Consider the following 22,737-nt stretch of genomic DNA (forward strand, 5'->3'; position numbering starts at 1 on the left):
AACCTCCCTACCAGCGACGTCACGATATCGCTGGCTACTGTGTGTCTTTTTTGGTACTATGTTTACTTCTCAACCTATCCGTGCTGATTTTGTTAGGGTTGCTGCCTTTTAGTCACTCCCATGTGCACTGTTGTCCAATCTGTGCGCTCCTTTTCTTTGCGCATGCGTCAGGACTTGTAATTCGTCAGATGATACGACTTCTAATGCGCATGTCACTGGACTTACAGTATATATATAATGCAGACTTATTTCTCTGCTTCACATGCGTATAGTGTTAGACCTCTGAGCAGTCGCCCTCCATCGCGCACGCGTCGGCCCGTTCTCCTTGCGCATGCATCAGGACCTGGAACTGTCAGACTATGCGACCTCCTTTGCGCATGTCAAAGGACTTATATGCGTGAGGCGAACTTGCTTCTCCACTGCGGATGCATGCAGTGTTAGATTCTGAGCGATCACCCTCCACTGCGCACGCGTCTGCTCCTTTTCCTTGTGCATGCGTCAGGACTTAGTATCCTTCAGATAGTGCGACTTCCATTGCGCATGTCAACAGACTTGTATGTATGATATGGTCTTGTTTCTCTACTGCGTCTGCGTGCAGTGTTTGAATTCTGAGTGATCGCCCTCCATTGCGCATGTGCCTGCTGTTGGCCACTGGAGTTCACTTTCTTACCTATTGCGCGTATGTCAAATGTTAGTACTTATCTACAGTGGACTATTCTTTTCTTTACTTTATTGCGCACTTACTAGACATTAGAGCTGGAGGTGATTCTCATAATTTTTTCCTATGTATTTATCCATCCTATCCTTGCGCTTATTTTGTCTCTCCTCTACGCCTCGTTGGTAAGTATGCAAATATAGTAATTCGCTCTTTTCTTTCCTTTATCGGACTTAGTGCATTTTTTTTCTTTTTTTTTTTTCTTTTTAACAAATTTTATTGAGCAAATCAATACAATACAATAATAGAACAGTGGAGGAATGACAAGTCTCCACTATTCTTGCATAGGTCAAAAACAGAATACAGGTCTGTCAAGCATAAAACATATAATGCAGTGTAAACATTGAGGCAAGTCAATCATAAAAAGAGAATTGAAGAATGAGGAAATAAATCTTCGTCATTAGTGTTGTAGCACCGCCGTACAGTTCATCCGAGACGGGTCAAAGTGGGGAAAATAATACACACTGTTGAGCTTATGGAGGAGGAGGTAGTAGAAATGGAGAGGGAAAATAGGAGCAGCGACCCTGCATAAGTAAGGACATTGGGATTTTAGTATATGCAGGACAATTTATCTAGTAGCCTCTAAAGGAGATCCATTGATTCCAAGTTTTTAAAAATTTGTGGTGAGATCTCAATTCCCATGAGGATAGCTCTTCTAAACGGTATATCTGGTCAATCTTCTGGAACCATTGATCAAAGGATGGAACATCAGTGGATAGCCATAATAGAGGGATTAATAATTTAGCTGCGTTCACTAGATGTTTAAAAAGTGCTAAATTGGGAGGAGGAGTGTCACGAGGGAAAAGATTCAGGAGAGCAACTTCTGGTGTTGGGGTGATAGAGGAACCGCATATCTTATTACATGTTTGAAAAATCTTCTCCCACCACCGTTGTAATAGCGGGCACGTCCACCATATGTGGAGGAAAGTACCTCTCTGCTTTGAGCATCTCCAACATGTGTCGGATGCCGAAGCCGAATAAAAACATGTCTTGTCAGGGGTTTTGTACTAACGTGTGATAATTTTATAGTTATTCTCCTGAATCTTAACACATCTTGCTGGCCGATATGACTAATATTTCACTGTGTACGTAGCTTGACATAACTTTTATTGAGCAAACGCCCCTCTCTGTCCCATACCTAGCCCCCACCTTCCACAGTATCTGCTACCACAAGCAGCGGAAGCTGTAGCAGCAGCCAGTTTATTGTCTTTAATATTTGCACAGGAATTAGCAGCAGTATGGTATCTGTCAACTACTTTGGATGGATAGTCAGTATGGCGAGAGACACGACCCGAGGCACAGATGAAGTATTGATCTTTTATTAACAACGCGTTTCAGGGTACATGGCCCTTTTCTCAAGTCTGCAATGTGTGAGCTCGATCGCGGAGAGGCACTCCTGGGAATAGCGGCTGGATTATGCTTCTGTTCTGCACATGCGGCAATTGCTCATGCCACATGTGCAGAACAGCAGCAGCATCGAGCCGCTGTTCCCAGAAGTGCCTCTCTGCAATCGAGCTCACACATTGCAGACTTGAGAAAGGGGCCATGCACCCCAATACACATCATCAATAAAAGATCAATACTTCATCTGTGCCTCGGATCGTGTCTCTCGCCTACTGACTATCCATCCAGAGACGTGGCAGATACCATACTGCTGCTCATTCCTGTGTAATTCTTCTCTCTGCCACTGGGGTACCAGATAGCATCGGCTACACCAACCCTCCACCGCTATAAAGCTTCACTGGAGTTGTGCCCAGTCATGCACAACAAATACAGGTGAGCAGACTACATACCCTACATACTTACCCTGTGAGCGCATTCTCCTCTCTCTCGTTCTCTATTGTCTTGAACATGGCAGAGCAGATTTTTCATGTGCCACCCCACACTGATTCAAATCAGCAAATAGAGACATACCACCTGATCAACCAAAAGAACCAAATCCAGCCCTACAGTGACTTCAGATAAAAATTTTAATTTATTGCAGAAAATTTAAAACAATCTGCACTCTGTCATAACAGTAACCATCTCTTATGTGTATTTGGATGCAAAGATCCTTAATTATAGCTTATGTAAGGCTAGAATGGTGCAGGAAACCTATTAGAGGAGATGAATGGTATGCTTTGCTAGGTTTTACAACAGCAGCAGCTGCATCCTATCCCTACACTGATCAGAGCAGAGTGACGTGCGGCGCTACGTGACTCCAGCTTAAATAGAGGCTGGGTCACATGCTGCACTGGCCAATCACAGCCATGTCAATAGTAGGCATGGCTGTGATGTCCTCTTGGGGCAAGTAGTATGACGCTTGTTGATTGGCTGCTTTGCAGCCTTTCAAAAAGCGCCAAGAAAGCACGGAACACCGAACCCGAACCCAGACTTTTACGGGTCCGTGTAACGAACACCGCAAAATTCGGTATGAACCCGAACTATACAGTTCGGGTTCGCTCATCCCTAATTACCACATAAAGTGACGCATGTCAGATTTGTAAATTTTGACCTAGACACTGGGGCATCAATGACCTTTGGTCATGAAAGGGTTAAGGGATCTCCAGGCGTCTATGAGGTGTTGACTGTGGAGCTGTTTTTTTAATGGCCTGTAATGCCTTGTGAGAGAGGGCAGATTTATGGGCGGTTGAATCGTTCTGAGGGTCTAGGGTCAGGTTAAAGTCTCCGCTCAATATGGTTATGCCTTCTTTAAAGGAATCTATTATTGGGGTGAGACTTCCAAACCAGTTCCGTTGGTTAGTATTTGGGGCATAAATATTAATAAGTGTGTAGATTTGGTTTGAAATACAACCCTTAATTAGAATGTAGCGTCCCTCTGGATCTTGTATATGAGAGCAGTACTGGAAAGGCACATCCCCCCTAAAACCCACGCTAACTCCTCTAGAAGCTGAAGAGTTTGAACCACAGTGAAACCATAGTGGATATTTGGAGTGGGATAGGTTTGGGTAGTGGTTAAATTTAAAATGCGTTTCCTGTAGAAGGATTGAACAGTCCTTCTTTTTGAGGAATGAGAGAATCTGGTACCTTTTGGAGGGTGCATTGAAGCCCTTTACATTATAGGATACTACAGTTAAATCAGCCATCTCATTCCCGTATTAGTGGAACTTCTGAATCTAATATTAAAATTTGGTATTCTAGGGGTCAAGGGGCCTAGATGTGCCCTCCAGGGACCACTTCCATCCTCATCAATTATCATCCTAGATTGGTACATATCAGTGTTGGTATCTACAGTACATCTACTTGTACTAAAAACATGGATAAACAATTGTAACTGGTAACAACAACACCACATTTTCTTTTGCTTTACATTCAGCATAAGGACCAAGTGGTGAAAAACAGATAAAGAATAGAAAAGATAAAAGAATAATAATAATAGTGTGAATTACACTAGGTGATTTAGTAGGAGGTAAGTGGGTGGGTAGGAGGGAAAAAAAAGATCTGTCTCAGTGCCCTTGTTTCACGATAATGGTCCAGCTAGACCAGAGGGAGGAGAATGACGACAGAAATAAAAGAGAGAGACAAGATAAAGTGAATCTAAGAGGGGTGAGGAGGAGATATACCAAGAGGTGGGAGTGACAGAGGTAATACGTGACCGCATGTTCATCTGTGTAATTGGATTTCACTCTCCTAATGGTAGCCTACTTGGAGTGGTTTTCTGATTCCCTCTTCTGGCTCTTTGCTGTTTGGGAGTATGCTGTTTATCCCAGGATTCAGTAGGAGGGTAGGTAGTCTGATTAGGTCTTGAACCGGGTCCCAGTCCTGGATATCAAGTGGGCCGATGTTCAGGTGCTCATAGACTGGGTCCAAGTCGAGATGAGAAGAAATGGACATCCTGCGACCTTCAAAAACAAACGTGAGGCCAAAGGGAAATGTCCATCTATACATAGAATTCCTTCCCCTGAGCCAATCTGTTAACGGCTTTAGAGCTCTTCTTTTCCTACGGGTGGATTGTGCAAGGTCCTGGAAGACCAGGATGTCATGACCATCCCACTGTACAGCTTGTATATCTCTGGATTTGTTGAGGACGGCTTCTTTCACTGGGAAGCTTAGAAATTTACAAATTACATCTCTGGGCGGTGCTGAGGGAGCAGGCTTAGGTTTCAGGGCTCTATGGGCTCTTTCTAACAGTACTTCATGTACCGAATCAGGGCCCAATAGAGATAAGCAAATTTGTACAATTGTATTGGGGATGTCTCCCTGGGCAACCGTTTCCGGTATTCCTCTGAAGCGGAGATTATTGCGACGGCCCCTGTTTTCCTGATCTTCTATCGCATTGTATAGCGAATTCAGGTTTAGTTGGACTGCTTGCAACTTTTGTGCGACTGCTGATTGGTGTTCTAACAGGGCGACTTGCGTGTCTTGCAGCACCTCTACTCTGCGTCCTATGTGGCGGACATCTTGCTTGATCGTGCCTATATCAGCACTGAGCGGTTCTAATGCTGTCGCTAGTGAGGCAGTCAGAGTGTCTCTCAGGTAAGAGCGGGATATCGGGAGGGTATCAGATTCTTCCTCACCTCCCTGTGCGCCGAGAGAAGATTCTCCATGTTATCGGCTGGCTGCATGTGGAGACGCCGACGCCATCTTGGCTTCTCTGTTAGCGTAGGTGGAAGCGGCTTTTTTTTATAAATTTATCCATTTCACCGCTAGTGATGGACGATTTCGGGTGAACGGTAGGTTCCACCGTTTTAGGGCCTCCGATCTTCACCATGTTTCAACCAGGTTAAGCGAAATACCAGGCTGGAAGGGCACTTTTCAAACGGAGCTCTTGCTTCACACAGCCATTCTGCTCAGACGCAGACCGCCACCAATGATTTTAATACTGGGGGGGAAAGGGGGTTAGGGCGCACTGGCCACCAATTATTTTAATACTGGGAGGGGGGGTTAGGGCGCACTGGCAACCAATTATTTTAATACTGGGGGGGAGGGGGGGTTAGGGCGCACTGGCCACCAATTATTTTAATACTGGGGGGAGGGGGGGTTAGGGCGCACTGGCCACCAATTATTTTAATACTGGGGAGGGGGGGCGCACTGGACACCAATTATTTTAATACTGGGGGAGAGGGGGGGTTAGGCCGCACTGGCCACCAATTATTTTAATACTGGGGGGAGGGGGGTTAGGGCGCACTGGCCACCAATTATTTTAATACTGGGGGGAGGGGGGGTTAGGGCGCACTGGCCACCAATAATTTTAATACTTGGGAGGGGGGGCGCACTGGCCACCAATTATTTTAATACTGGGGGGAGGGGGGTTAGGGCGCACTGGCCACCAATTATTTTAATACTGGGGGGAGGGGGGGTTAGGGCGCACTGGCCACCAATTATTTTAATACTTGGGAGGGGGGGCGCACTGGCCACCAATTATTTTAATACTGGGGGGAGGGGGGTTAGGGCGCACTGGCCACCAATTATTTTAATACTGGGGAGGGGGGGCGCACTGGCCACCAATTATTTTAATACTGGGGAGGGGGGCGCACTGGCCACCAATTATTTTAATGCTGGGGGGAGGGGGGGTTAGGGCGCACTGGCCACCAATTATTTTAATACTGGGGAGGGGGGGCGCACTGGCCACCAATTATTTTAATACTGGGAGGGGGGGCGCACTGGCCACCAATTATTTTAATACTGGGGGAAGGGGGTTAGGGCGCACTGGCCACCAATTATTTTAATACTGGGGTTGTGGGGGGAGGGCGCACAGGGCTCTGTGATCCGCGCAATTAACCTGCACCTAAGGGGTTAATTGCGCGGATCACAGCGCCCTGGCGGTATATTCTAACTTCTAGCGTCCCCATCACCATGGGAACGCCTGGTGGTTAGAATATACCATCGGATCTTAGTTAGATCGTGAAAACTCAGATCCGATGGTATTTTCTAACCACCAGGCGTTCCCATGGTGACGGGGACGCTTGTCGGGGAGGAGTATGCCGAAGGGCAATACCTGTACTAATTGAGGGGAAAAAAAAGAATATTCTAAAAAACGAATATATGTGATATAGTGCTATATATTCGTTTTTTTGAATATTCGTCATATTGTAAGACAAGAATATTTAGCAACATAGCGAATATTCGTAAATTACACATATAGACTGAAATTTCACTAATGTAGTGCTATAATCTTTTGTCTAATTTTTTTGGTCTCTTTCTGATTCAGAAAGAGACCAAAAAAATTTGACAAAAAAAAAGATTATAGCACTACATTTGTGAAATTGCAGTCTATATGTGTATTTTACGAATATTCGCTATATTGCTCTAACTTTGTTTTTTAGAATATTCGTCATATTCGTCATATTCTAAAACAAGAATATATAGCAATATGGCAAATATTCGTAAAATACACAAAATCACAATATGCGATTAATTAAATCGCATATTATTCGCGATAAATAGCATAATGACGAATATTCGATTTCGACGAATATAAGACGAATATTTAATCGAATATGGCACCTCCCGCTCATCACTAGTCATCATCCAAGATGTGCTGCAAGGGTCCTCCCATGTACTCATCTTGAAACATAAGTGGTTTGGCATCGGTGCACTCAATCTCTTCTACTTCTGGGGCAGGGCTAGGTGGATGGCCCTGGAAACCCTGCTAACAGAGTCATCAAAAAGCAGAAGAGACTGCCGCATGACTTGGGGCTCAGACTGCTTGGCTGATTTGCAATGGGGTGAGGTGAAAGACTGATGGACATCGGCTGCAGGTGCCAACTGTGGTCTTTCAGCAGGAGACTGGGTGGGAGACAATGTGAAGGAACTGGAGGCACTGTCAGCAACCCAATCTACTATCGCCTGTACTTGTTCAGGCCTCACCATTCGTAGAGCCGCATTAGGTCCGACCAAATACCGCTGCAGGTTTTGTCGCCTACTCGCACCTGAGGAAGGGGTTTCACTTGTGCGTGTAGCTGGCACAGATTGACCACGTCCTCTCCCTGCAACAGGAGCTCCACCAGCAACACCACGACCTGGGCCACGTCCCTTATTTTACGCTCTCCTCATATTTCTCAAATTTAGGATCTTGCCCTAAATGGGTGTTTAATTAATAGCAGAATAGAACGACAGTATGTAAAGGGTGTATCTCACACGCCCTGATCCAGACTAGGCCGCAATTAAAGATTTGTGCGCAAAATGGCTATATTTCAAATAACTGAATATAACCACAGTATGTAAAGGGTGTATCTCACACACCCTGATCCAGACTAGGCCGCAATTAAAGATTTGTGCCCAAAATGGCTGTATTTCAAATAACTGAATAGAATCACAGTATGTAAAGGCTGTATCTCACAATGACATATGCAGCAAAGGCTGCAAAATAAACCTTTTTGCCTAAAACGGGTGTTTGTTTAATAACTGAATATGACAGCAGTAAATAACCCTTGAATTTCTCACGTGCTGATGCTGCAAGGCTAGAAAAATTGTGTATTTTGCCCCCAAAAAAGGGTGTTTTATTAATAGAAGAATATAACCACAGTATATAAAGGGTGTATCTAACACGCCCTGATCCACACTAGGCTGCAATTAAAGATTTGTGCCCAAAATGGCTGTATTTCAAATAACTGAATAGAACCACAGTATGTAAAGGCTGTATCTCACACGTACTGATCCAGACTAGGCCGCAATTTAAGTTTTTTGCCCAAAATGGGTGTTTGTTTAATAACAGAATATGACAGCAGTATATAACCCTTGAATTTCACACGTGCTGATGCTGCAAGGGCTGTAAAATTGGGTTTTTTGGCAAAAAAGTGTGTTTTTAAAAACCCAGAAAATTATGGCTGTATTTCTAGCTTAAATTGCACACTGACTAATCCTGCAAATGCACCAGATGTTGTATATTGCCAAAAACGGGTGATTTAAAAAAAAAACCAACAGATTATTAGTGCAGTTTTCAAAGCTTGGATTTCAATGTCACAAAAGCTCAGATGCAGTGCTGGTGCACTGACCTTGAATAAAATGGCCGCCGCCGCCCACCTAACTAACAGACGGATAAAATTTATTTTTTTCTGTCACTGGGCTCAGGAGAGGGTAAAAAGATTGTGCCCTGCACCCACACAACTAAATGTATGTAGATCGCTGAGTTAGATTCCAGTTCTGAGCAAAGATTCTCTCCTATTCTCTCCCTGAAATCACCAGCAGCAACCTCTCCCTACACTAGTAACAGCAGAGTGACGTGCAGCGCTACGTGACTCCAGCTTATATAGAGGCTGGGTCACATGCTGCACTGGCCAATCACAGCCATGCCATTAGTAGGCATGGCTGTGATGGCTTCTAAGGGCACAGAGTTAAACGCTCTGCAGCCTTTCAAAAAGCGCCAAGAAAGTGCCGAACACCGAACCCGAACTTTTACTAAAATGTTCGAGTTCGGGGTCCAAAAATCCTAAAGTTTGGTACGAACTTTACAGTTCAGGTTCGCTCAACCCTAGAAACAACCATAATTCAGTTTGTCATTCAGACCCAGAGGATTGGTTGTTTTGAGTGTGAAAATCCATCTGGCTTCCCTTTTGTAAAGTAATTTGATCCCAATCACCACTCCACCCCCACTCGGTGGTTTCGCCTGTTCAATACACATAAAACTCAGGCATTTGATGTTGTCTCCATGTTGTTCGTGAACATGTCGGGAGATTACTGTGTCCCTATGATTCTCAACATCTCAAATGTTCACTAATTCTCCTCCGTAATTCCCTCTTAGACTTTCCTGTGTACTCGAGACTACAATGACAGGTGATCTTGTAAATTACCCCTCGTGTACGACAATTAATGAAGTTTCTGATCTCAAACGTCCTTTCGAGGTTTGTTCTCACAAAGGTTTTACCTTGGGTAATGACCATACAGGCCACACAGCCACTACACTTATAGCACCTTTTGACACTGTTTGTCAACCAGGCACTTTCCATAGAAAGTGGGGTGTAGTGGCTGTGAACCAGCAGATCTGGTTGGGTGCCGCCGTGCACCTACAGTAGGTAACTTCGGGTACCTCATGTATTTGGTGTATTTGATAGCCTATTTGGGAACTCATCACATATTTTTTTTCATTTTATTTCAGAATATTCATATCAAAAGTTGTTTTAATTAACAAACAACCCAATTTGTCTGTTATCTTTAAAAATAATAATACTTCACCTGGTGGCATTTATACACTCACTATAACTAGTAGAGTCATTATTTTAGCTAAAAATAAATCCCTCAGGGTGCTGCCACACGTTTCAGTCTTTCATACTGTTTTTGAAGCCAGAACCAGGAGTAGATTGAAAAAAGTGGATAAGTTGTATCTGCCCTTAATACTTTTTCTCCTATTATGATCCACAGCTGATTTGGCTTGAAAAACTGCATCAAAAAGCCTGAATGTATGACAGCACACTCAGAGGAGTAAATCTAAAATTTCAAAAGTTCAAAATAATTCTGAAAATAACTGGGTTATCTCTGGTGGTCTCTTAGAAAACAAATGGATCAGCAGATGGTGGGGGAACAGGACCCCTGTTCTTAGGATCGGTGGGCGTCCCAGCAGTCGGACTCCTAAAGATACAAGCCTTCCTACATCTACATTAAAAAAAAAAGCTATAGCAACCAGAATGTAATAAAGCAAAAACAAACTCTTTGCTGAGCCTGCCAAAGATTAACTTATGCAACATTTCACTTGTGTTTACTGGAGTTTATCATTGGGTGGAGCAGGTTCTGCAAAGTTAATTATATACTTGTGTCATAATTCTATGTTCTCTAAAAGCTTAAAAGCCAAGGATTCACCACAAGAGGACAGAATATAAGAGTCTTCATCGGAGGATTGTTCTTCTGAACTCCGCACTACACAAAGTAAGAGAAAGGGGATTTATCGTAAGAGGAGCTTTCTAAGTCAGTTTTGAAGGTAGCCTGTGTTGCCGCATTTTGAGACAAATTTACCAAATGTCACAGGATATCTATAACAAATCAGCTCGATAGCCTAGCTATAACTACATTCCCACCCAGTTTTTCAAAAGTGGAGTGAGTATAAAAATGCAAAATGTCTCAAAATTGTTGACCATAATCGTCTCAAAGCCCTATTTTAAAAGATCATTTACATCTTTTATCTACATTGAGGCAACAAAAGTATGCACACATTAACAAAAATGTAGAAAATTAAAAGAAGAAACTTTTGTTTGTTGCAAGATATTTACTTTTATTTTCAAAAAGAAACGTAAATGCCACACAAAAATCATTCATGTCCTGTCTTCTTCTACTAGATTACACAGAGCTCCCATTCACCATGGACCTGATCACAGTTCTGCTCGCAGCTGTTGTCATCTTATTTTTGGCCGCTGTTTTTAAGAGCCAGAATCAAGGAAAGTATAAAAATTTCCCACCTGGACCAAAGCCGTTACCAATCGTTGGAAATGTTTTCTCGCTGGACATGTCAAAACCTCATAAAACGTTCATGGAGGTAATGCACAAATTCTCTAATACCAATTTGTACTTTATCTTTGCTCTTGGTTTAACATATCCCAATATATTTGGCAGATGAGTAGCTTTGGAAAATACAATTATTTTGTGATATTCTGTCCCAAAATGTCTATGCTATATGTGTCTTGTGGCCACCCAGTGGTTTTGTTGTGAACTACAGCCTATCCTGGGGTTTGATTATATGTTGCAAATTATAATGGAAGGGGTTTCATCCAAAATTGAGAAAACATGGCTGCTTTTTTCAAGAAATGGTGCCATGGTTGTCTTTGGATCGTGTGTAGCATTAGCGCTCATCTTTATTCAGTTTAATGGAGCTCAGCTGCAATACCAGACACAACCAATGGGCAGGAGTGGCACCATTTCTACAAGAAAGTAGCCATGTTTTCTTAATCCTGGACCAATCCTTTTTATCAGCCCAAAATTTACAGTCCATTTAGATAGAAAGGGTGGACATTCACTTAAAGGGAGTCTGTCACCATATTTGGGCATATTAGACTGATCAAATAGTGTTATATGTGCCACCCAGAACTTAAAAACAGTACCTTTGTTGTAGAAATCGGACCTTTCTTTTAGCCGAAAATCAACTTTTAACATTATGTTAATGAGCCCTCTCAAGTGCCCAGGGCGGCGTCTCAATCGTCCGAGCCCCGGGCAGCACCTCCTCAACGGCTCATAACCCCGCCCTCCGTGTGCGTCTGCCCGCCCGTTTACTCCCCTCCTCTGTCCTTTTCCACTGCAGCTGCGCGGTCAAATTCGTAGCGGGCGCATGCGCAGTAGGTATTGCGATGCCCTGCCAGGAGCGGGCATCGCATTGCGCATGCGCCCGCTACGAATTTGACCGCTCAGCTGCTGTGGAAAAGGACAGAGGAGGGGAGTAAACGGGCGGGCAGACGCACACGGAGGGCGGGTTATGAGCCGTTGAGGAGGTGCTGCCTGGGGCTCGGACGATTGAGACGCCGCCCTGGGCACTTGAGAGGGCTCATTAACATAATGTTAAAAGTTGATTTTCGGCTAAAAGAAAGGTCCGTTTTCTACAACAAAGGTACTGTTTTTAAGTTCTGGGTGGATCATATAACACTATCAGTCTAATATGCCCAAATGTGGTGACAGACTCCCTTTAAGAATTATTCCTGACTTATTATTGTTTGCTATATTTTTTTAGCTATGTCAGCCAGTTTTCTGGTTTCTGCATCTTCGTATAGCTTGGTAGAGCACTGTGGCAGCTATTAAGTTATCATTTACAGTAGTCACAAAGGGGGTCATTTATTGACCTGAAATCTGCCTATATTAGGTGTATTTCAGGCGCAGATTGCGCAATCTGCAACTTTTCCCCGCTCGCGCTAGGTCTAAAGAAGTGCCTTTTTGGAAATCCAATTTCAGAAGCATTCCTTAGTAGTAGACGCAGAAACCTGCAGATATTTCCTATTTCCTCTTGAGCTGTTTAAAGGTACTTTTTAGAGCAATATTATCTTTTTTATAATGGCCAGAAAGGTTAAATTAGAAAAAAAAAGTATTACTTCAATGATCCCCCTCTGCAGCCGTTTTGACTAGAGATGAGTGAAGTTTTCAAAAATTCTATTCCGTCACTTCACCAAATTTTTCCCAAATTAAAAAAAAAAATTTGCTTCAATGCGAATTAATTCATCACGAAGCGCGTTAAATCAGGTCTATCCCGGCCTGCAGCTAAACTTTAGGGAGTATCTATCCTGGTGTACATCACTGTGCAGTGCAGCAACATGCACAGCTAACCTTTCTGGTAGTGAAACAGTTACTGCGCGTCAGAATGACATACCATATTTTTCGCCCAATAAGACGCACCTAAGTTTTTGAGGAGGAAAATAAGAAAAAAAGTTTTAACCAAAAGGTGTGCTTTTGGTGGGTTTTGAACTAATGGTGATCTGTGGATGACACAATTATGCAGAGATCTGGGGATGACGCACTGTTATGTGGATCTGTGGATGAAACTGTTATGGGGGATCTGTGGATGACACTGTTAGGGTCCATTCACACGTCCGTTTTTTCTTTCCTGATCTGTTCCGTTTTTTCTGGAACAGATCTGGACCAAATCTGGACCCATTCATTTTCAATGGGTCCTGGAAAAAAACGGACAGCACAATGTGTGCTGTCCGTTTCCGTTGTTCCGTTCCGCATGTCCGTTTAAATATAAAACATGTCCTATTCTTTTCCTGAAAAATCGGATCCTGGTACAATACAAAGTCAATGGATCCGCAAAAAACGGAAGACATACGGATGTCATTCCGTATGTCATCCGTTTTATACGGAATCCGTTCCTGGAAATTACATTTAGGCTCCATTCACACGTCCGCAAAATGGGTCCGCATCCTTTCCGCAATTTTGCGGAAAGGGTGCAGACCCATTCATTCTCTATGGGAACGGAATGTGCTGTCCGCATCCACATTTGCGGATCCGCACTTCCGCATCCGTGCTTCCGTTTCCGCAAAAAAATAGAACATGTCCTATTCTTGTCCGCAATTGCGGACAAGAACAGGCATATTCTATTATGTCGGCAATGTGCGGTCCGCAAAATGCGGAACACACATTGCCGCTTTCCGTGTTTTGCGGATCCGTGTCTCCGTGTATCCGCAAAACATATTGCGGACGTGTGAATTAGGCCTTAATTTTTTTATTTTTTTTTCCAAGAAATCCAAACAACTTTATTTGCTTATTGAAATTTATACATGTTTCCGTTTTTTGCGGATCCGCAAAAAACGGATGACATACGGAAACATTTTCAGGAACAACGGATCCGCAAAAAACGGACAGAAAATCGGATTATAGAAAAATACTGACGTGTGAATGTAGCCTTATGGGGGGGATCTGTGGATGACACTGTTATGGGGGGATCTGTGGATGACACTGTTATGGGGGGATCTGTGGATGACACTGTTATGGGGGGATCTGTGGATGACACTGTTATGGGGGGATCTGTTGATGACACTGTTATGGGGGATCTGTGGATGACACTGTTATGGGGGGATCTGTGGATGACACTGCTATAGGGGGATCTGTGGCTGACACTGCTATAGGGGGATCTGTGGATGACACTGTTATGGGGGATCTGTGGATGACACTGTTATGGGGGGATCTGTGGATGACACATATATAGCATCTTATGCTATATATGTGTCATCCACAGATCCCCCCCCATAACACTGTCCTTGTGTAAATAGTGACCCCCCAATACAGGGGGTGGAGGCCAGCAACTTGTGTTGGAATCGCGGCGGGGCCTGGTGCAGTCACTGTACTCTATTACACAGGGCCCCGCTCACAGCAGTATTTATTAAGTGAAGTCATGGGTAAAACTTTGTTATGGTATAGCAATCCTCTACAGCAGTAGCGCACGTAGTACTCACTATGAAACTCCAGTAGCAGGCAGGGCAGCCGGCAGCGTAACGTCACTCACTCCATCATGCACCTGCTCCCATAAAGTGGGAGGAGCATGAGCATGAAGAAGTGAGTTTACCGGCCAGCCTGCCTTCTACGGGAGTTTCGTAGTGAGTACTACGTGCGCTACTGCTGCAGAGGATTGCTATATCTTAACAAAGCTTTACCCGTGACTTCACTTAATAAATACTGCTGTGAGCAGGGCCCGGTGTAATAGAGAACAGTGACTGCACTGGGCCCCGCTGCGATTCCAACACAAGTTGCAGGCCTCCAGCCCCTCCTCCCTCCCCGCTAATACATCGCCGGCCGCGCTGTGCAGCATCGCGGCTGGCGATGTTTTAGTGCAAAGTAAAAATGGCAGCATTCACCCCATAGGACGCACTGCCATTTTACCCCCACTTTTAAGGGGGGAGTGCGTCTTATAGGGCAAAAAATACGGTATGTACGTGCGGATCATCGTGCGGGCAACCAACGTTTCTGGCTAACCCCTTAGCTAAAACCCAAAATAAAGCGTACAGCATCCTTCAGTAAAGCAAAAAATAAATGTTGCGTGCCCCTGCAGGTGTCCCAATGACTCTTTAGTGGAATAAAACAATGACATGGAGGCAGCGCCAGTAAAGTAGTGGAGAAAATTATATTTTTTTAAAATCCATTTTATGGCAGTGCAAACACGTGTTTGAATCCCTGCTGTTAGATTTAGAATGACTGTGAGTCACTATTAGGCCACACGCACACGACATTGAAAAACGGACATGTGATGTACATTATTTTAACGACCATCACACGTCTGTTTTAAGACCAATGGCAGTCTATGGGGTTATTCACATGGCAGTTATTTTGACTGTCAGTGAAAAACGGACGTAAAAAAATAGAATATGTTCTATTGTGTCCGTTTTTCACTGACAGACTGCCCCCATACAATTGAATGGATCAATTTTTAACGTCCGTTTCTCAGAAAGGCCTCAGTAAAATAAACGTCCCTTAAAAATGTCTGTTTTTCACTGCCATGTGCATGTAGCCTTAAGTTTAGATCACACTTCACATATTTGGTCAGTCATTGTCAGCCAAATACAGGGGTGGGTCAAACCCACAGAGCAGGTGCACATCTATTCTTGTTACCTAATCCGAGAATAGGCTTGTCTCCTGAATTTGCCTTACGATAAGTGATGGAAATAACAATAGGGTGAACTCCGCCTTACAGGTCAATATTAGTGCCAGGTCAAATTTATTGTCATGGACTTAACCGTGCAGTGGACCAAAATTCAAGTAGTGGCCCCACAACAGTGGGGAGAGGGTCAGCAGTAAGGATGTGTTCACATCACTTTTTATTTTTCCGTTCTTCTGATCAAATCAGAAGAACAGCCCAAAAAAAAGCGGATCCTGTAGTTTGAGAATCCCCCTTCATACTGTCAGTATTTGGTCAGCATTTTATTTGTATTGGTAAGACAAAAACAGTGGCTCCAAAACACAGATGACACGCGATGGGAATATTTGCATGTCTTCTGTGTTTTGTACCCACTCCTGCTTTTTACTTCCTAATCATGTGTGATAGAGGCCTCATTCTCAGTTTGCATGAGTTTTGGCCATTTGACTCTGAAATCGCCTTTATTCAGACAGAAAAGAAGTCCTGCATGCAGTCTCTATCACACAGTCAGTAATTGGTCATTTATTTTAATCAGTATTTGATCAATATTGGCGAGGCAAAAACAGAAGTGGGTCCAAAAAAGAGATAACATGTGATTGAAATATTTGCATGTCTTCTGTGTTTGGACCCTCTCCTGCGTTCTACAGGAACCATTAAATTATTGCTATTTTTCTCTTCTTCTGACGGATCAGAAGAACTGAAAAATAAACAGTGATGTCAACACGGCCAAACAGGGACACTAGGATGTTATAGGATATTAGATACACAGCTCAGAAGACAGTATCACATAGGATAGGATTAGATACACAGCTCAGCAGACAGTATCACACAGGATAGGATTAGATACACAGCTCAGCAGACAGTATCACACAGGATAGGATTAGATACACAGCTCAGCAGACAGTATCACACAGGATAGGATTAGATACACAGCTCAGCAGACAGTATCACACAGGATAGGATTATATACACAGCTCAGCAGACAGTATCACACAGGATAGGATTAGATACACAGCTCAGCAGACATTATCACACAGGATAGGATTATATACACAGCTCAGCAGACAGTATCACACAGGATAGGATTAGATACATCGCTCAGCAGACAGTATCACACAGGATAGAATTAGATACACAGCTCAGCAGACGGTATCACACAGGATAGGATATTAGATACACAGCTTAGCAGACAGTATCACACAGGATAGGATTAGATACACAGCTCAGCAGACAGTATCACACAGGATAGGATTAGATGCACAGCTCAGAAGACAGTATCACACAGGATAGGATTAGAAACACAGCTCAGCAGACAGTTTATCACACAGGATAGTATTAGATACACAGCTCAGCAAGGATTAGATACACAGCTCAGCAGACAGTATTACACTGGATAGGATTAGATACACAGCTCAGCAGACAGTATTACACTGGATAGGATTAGATACACAGCTCAGCAGACAGCATCACACAGGGTAGGATTAGATACACAGCTCAGCAGACAGTATCACACAGGATAGGATTAGATACATAGCTCAGCGGACAGTATCACACAGGATAGGATTAGATACACAGCTCAGCAGACAGTATCACACAGGATAGGATTAGATACATAGCTCAGCGGACAGTATCACACAGGATAGGATTAGATACACAGCTCAGCAGACAGTATCACACAGGATAGGATTAGATACACAGCTCAGCAGACAGTATTACACAGGATAGGATATTAGATACACAGCTTAGCAGACAGTATCACACAGGATAGGATTAGATACACAGCTCAGCAGACAGTTTATCACACAGGATAGTATTAGATACACAGCTCAGCAAGGATTAGATACACAGCTCAGCAGACAGTATTACACTGGATAGGATTAGATACACAGCTCAGCAGACAGCATCACACAGGGTAGGATTAGATACACAGCTCAGCAGACAGTATCACACAGGATAGGATTAGATACATAGCTCAGCGGACAGTATCACACAGGATAGGATTAGATACACAGCTCAGCAGACGGTATCACACAGGATAGGATTAGATACATAGCTCAGCGGACAGTATCACACAGGATAGGATTGGATGCACAGCTCAGCAGACAGTGGGGCAGGTGCTGTAGAGGTCACTGTTATAGGGATACTGTCGATATCTTTTAACGACACACAGAAACATTAAAATAAATAGATTAAATATATCCGTGCAAAGCCGGGTCCTTCTGTTAGTCTCTTATATATATAAAAATTTGTTTCTGTCTGATCGTCTGTCTGATCGTCTGTCTGTCTGTCTGTTCTTTATGCGCGACCAAAAGACTGGACCGATCTTCACCAAATTTGGCACACAGGTACATTAGGTGTCCGGGAAGGTTTTAGACCAGGTCTCAGCTCTCTAGGACGTACTGTTCCTGAGATATTCCCCCAAAAATTACCTGCATTAGCCAATACAAGCCTGCAAGTCTTTCTCTTCATATCCCAACTGCCATACACACGGTCACATGTCCCTTATCAGCCAATAGAAGCTTGCAGGCCCTTAGTCTCCACATACACACTGGTTTACTCCAGGTTTCCATAACAACCCAGACATTTTTCTTCACTGCTGTAGGCCAGCTTTAGGCTAGGGCTACACGACGACAATAAGTTGCTCAACACATAGGGCACAACTACACTGCTACATGCATCCATCTTGGATGGCTTTTTTGTGACTGTCATGTTGCAGTTGCAGCATGTCGCAGTGCGACACCATAGCCTATCATTATAAAAATTGTTGCACGACATTGGTATGACAAAATGTCGCGTGACACATGGCTTCATGTAGCCCTAGCCTTAAAGGAGCAGCTGCCGTGGAGGTCACTCTTAAAGGGGCGGGCACTGCAGAGGTCACTTTTAAAGGGGCGGGCACTGTGGAAAACTGATCCGTCCCCCATTCACTTTCAATGGTGTTCAAGATGGATCCGTTATGGTTATAGAAGACCTAATACAAATGGATCCGTTTATGGCGGATGCATGCGGTTATATTATGGTAACAGAACCGTTTTTACAGATCCATGACGGATCCGCAAAAAACACAAGTGTGAAAGTAGCCTTGGGCACGTAGTGTCCCTCTTCCTTCTATTCTAAAGTTGGGAGGTATGCTAGAGCACTGATGAAATGACACCTAAGGTGCTGTTGTCACTATGGCATCACAAGTAGGCAGAGATGTCATGTGACCGCTCCCCTGGAGACGCTTTGCTGTGATGCATGCTGGGATTTTTACTTTCACTTTGCAGCTGCTCTGCCCACACAGCCTCTCATTAATGGGAGCATGCTATGCCGAATGCAGTAGAAAAATGATATATATACAGTATATCTGTCATGATACAAATTCCTCTTTGCATTAGTTATTGTCTGGGGCACTTTATTTGTTTTTATACTTATGGTGGCCAACCCCTTTAAACAATTCTAGTATCCTTCAGGTGTTATCCGATGCATGTCGCCCTTTAAACTATTCCCATTTGGTCATCTTTAATGAGCAAAGAGAGAATGGGGGATAGCGTAGAAGATATCGCTTTGACAAATATTTTATTGTCTGAATTGAGTAAGGGTATGTATTTAAAGTTCTGAGGGACGTTGTTGGGCTTACCCAGTTTAGGGAGTGAAATTATCAATGCCTTTAACATATCCGGAGTGAAAGGGGTGCCCATCATACTCTTTTAACAAGTAGGGCATTAGAATTGAGTGAAATTGTCTATAATACTTGCTAGAGAGCCCGTCGGGGCCTGGGGTTTTCCCTAATGGAAAGGATAGAATTAATTTCCGGAACTCTGGCTTATTGAGAGGTGCATTCAAACTTTCCAGTTGGGAAGGTGTAAATGAGTAGTGTTGAGCACGAATATTGTAATTGCAAATTTTTATCGTGAATATCGGCACTTCGAGAATTCGCTAAGATGTAGAATATAGTGCTATATCTTCGTAAATGCGAATATTCTAGATTTTTTTCATCAGTAACCTCACTTCTTGCTTGTGGGCCAATAAGAAGGCTGCAATGTCTTTGTCTGAGCTTAGCAACATCCCTAGCAACCAATAGGAAAGCTGCCTACCCCTTACTATATAAGAACCTCCCCAGCAGCCATTTTCTGCTGTTTTTTGCAGTTTTGAGAGTGAGAGCAGTGTCATCACTGTGCTCTGTGCTTTGCTGAGTCATTTACATTAGATAGTTAGTTAGCTTATATATATAATACAGATAGTTAGTGGGAGATAGTCAGTGTAGGTTAGATAGTGATCTAGTGCAGGGTGTTAGGTAGTGTGATAGGAATTACTGTACTGTGCATTTTCTCCAGTCTCAGAAAACTTCTAGCAGCTTGAAAAATTTAGCAAAATTGAGTTACGCCTGTATTGTGTGCGCAATATGCACATATTACATTGCCGATTTTCGGAATCAAGAAAATAATGACTGGAGATCATGAATTCTAGAATTTGCTAATTTATGGCGAATATTAGGCCAAAAATTTGCGAAATATTGCAAAAACGAATATTGCCTATGCTGCTCATCACTATAAATGAGGGCAAAGCGGCAAAATTTGCGTGTTCGCGATTCGCCAAACATGCGAACATATGGAGATATTCGCGCCCGCCATATTCTTTTACATTGTGAAGAACTTTGACCCATGACACATCCATCAGGTGGTACAGGACAGCCAATTGAGACGTTTCAGCACATGGACATACCCCCTACCTTATAAATAAACCTGATCTGGCCGCCATTTTACATTCAGTGTTTTGCCAGTGTAGGGAGAGGTTGCTGTGTGGAGCAGGGACAGGCTGTTAGGCACAACAAACGCTAGCTAATAGGGCCACAAAAGTCCTTTTAAGGACTAGTATAGGTGTGCTATCGATAGGTGTGATACACAGAGGGGTGCGATATACTTATACTTTTATAAAGAGTCAAAAACACATAGATCTATATAGTGATCACCTGGAAGTCAGGGGCCTAGGGGCTAGGGGCTTACTAGGGCCATTTTTATAAAGGGTAAGGTTACAGACGGGTTCGCTCTTATCAGGGCGGGTGGTCTGTGGTTAGGCTATCAGGGCCAGAATAGTACCCCCTGTAGGGCAATATCAGGGACAGTTCTTTGCCCACCCTGTCCTTCAATACCACATCATCATCTAGCCCAGGGATGGATGTTTTTTGCTTTCCCTCCTCGATTCATGGATGTGCACTGGAACCCCCCGGATTGTGGTAGGACATATGGTTTCTGATTTGGTGCCGCCGAGCACCTGATTTAGTGCCGCCGAGCACTTGTTATTGCCGACCATATCTATGCTTTTTGCTTAACTTTAATAATTTAATTTATTTTAATTTTGAGGGATATCTTTTCCATTCACACATCCGCAAAATGGGTCCGCATCCGTTCCGCAATTTTGCTATAATCTTTTTTTTTTTACTTCAGATGAGAAAAAAATGACAACCATTAGACAAAGAAGATTATAGCACTATATTAGCTAAATTACTCTATATTCGGGTTTTTTCGAATATTCGCTATATTGCTAAATATTCTTGTTTTAGAATATTACGAATATTCAAAAAAACTAATATATTCAATATAGTGCTATGACTCATTGGCCCACAAGCAAGAAGCAGGGAGGAATCATGTTTTTGCTCGGGCAATTGAAAAATTTGCGATAAAAATTTGCATTACGAAAATTCGCATATTACGCGATCATTACCTTGTCGATTTTTTCAAGTAAAAAAATCATAGAATATAACGAATTTTTGAATTTGCGAATATTCGACGAATATTCAGCAAAATATTGCGGATTCGAATATGACCCCTGCCGCTCATCACTAGTGACAACCAGATTGAAGACATGCACCATGCAGGGCACATGGGTCAGCCCTCTCTGACGCAGCACAGACAGAATGTTCTTCCTGTTATCAGTGACCATGGTTCCTATATCCAATTGGCGAGGAGACAGACAGGATATAATTCCATGGTTGATAACGTAGAGCAGTTCCACCCTGGTGTGACCCCGTTAGCCCAGGCTGACCAGTTGCAGAACCGCGTGACAACGCCATGGTTTGCATAGGTGTTATGCTGGAGGATTACTCTGAACTGTGCCTACAGTGTAGGCTTAGGACAAGGTGGAGGATGAGGAGGCAGAGGAGGACATCCCAGGATTATAACGTGGAGGCAGCATTGACATCACCTGAGCAAGTTGGTGGTTTGACTGAGCCGGAACCACATTTACCCAGTAGGTTGTAAAGGACATATATTTTCCTTGACCACAGTTACAACTTGTGCTCATCATATGTGTGCAGGACTGGTACAGCTTTTTAGAGAAATAATGATGGCTTGCGACTCTCCACCTTGGGTGGGCAGAAGCCATCAGTTCTCTGAAATGTTCATAGTCCGCAATATGGAAAAGGAGGGGCTGTAATACCAGTAACTTGGCGAGGTGCACGTTTAGCTTCTGCACCGTTGGATGAGTACATGCATACTGTTGTCTCTTTGCAATTGCCTCAGTGATCGACTGCTGGTGAAATACATGACGAGGAGAAGCATCAAGAGCTGTAGATGAAGGGAAGGAATGACAGCTTCCATCTGCTGAGGTTGAGGAGCCATGAATGATGGAGATGGACTGCAGGCCGCTGGGAGATACGGAGGTTTCTGTGTTATTCTATATCACTACATTAGTGCCATGGTTTTCCTAGGTCACTTTATGCTGATTCTCCATTTGTTGACGCAGGGCCATAATACCAACATAAGCACCCTGACCGCGCTTCACCTTCTCCCCACATATCCTGCATACTGTCATGCTAACGTCCTCTAGCGACTTGATAAAAAATTCCCCCATTACTGAGTATGGCATTTTACCTCCAACACTCCGTGCTGACTGCCTGCCGCTGACTTTATGAACCCATGCACTGCTAGTTGTTTCTTTATAATTAGGCTCCTGATTAGCAGGCGGTCTACCCCGAGCACATTTGGCTCCAGATCTCCCACTGCTTCCACCCTGCTGGCTCATAGGCACGCTCCCACTCTGCTGCTGTCTCATGGGCCTACTACCACCC

At 43.6% G+C, this 22,737-nt stretch overlaps 1 protein-coding gene across 2 annotated transcripts in view; it reads left to right on the forward strand.

The window, feature by feature from the left end:
• The window catches only part of LOC120997237 (cytochrome P450 2C14-like), a 106,588-nt gene that overhangs the window by 5,536 nt on the left and 78,315 nt on the right, over positions 1–22,737 (forward strand). Inside the window, exons 1-2 of one of the 2 annotated variants that reach the window (XM_040427236.1) lie at positions 10,383–10,516; positions 10,924–11,120. In XM_040427236.1, coding sequence (XP_040283170.1) covers positions 10,947–11,120 — 174 coding nt within the window. In that variant the 5' untranslated portion in view covers positions 10,383–10,516; positions 10,924–10,946. Of the gene's footprint in view, positions 1–10,382; positions 10,517–10,923; positions 11,121–22,737 lie in introns of those variants that run through there. The other variant, XM_040427237.1, reaches the window with a different exon arrangement.

The sequence above is a fragment of the Bufo bufo genome, chromosome 4 (genome assembly GCF_905171765.1).
Source record: "Bufo bufo chromosome 4, aBufBuf1.1, whole genome shotgun sequence".
Lineage (NCBI taxonomy): Eukaryota > Metazoa > Chordata > Amphibia > Anura > Bufonidae > Bufo > Bufo bufo.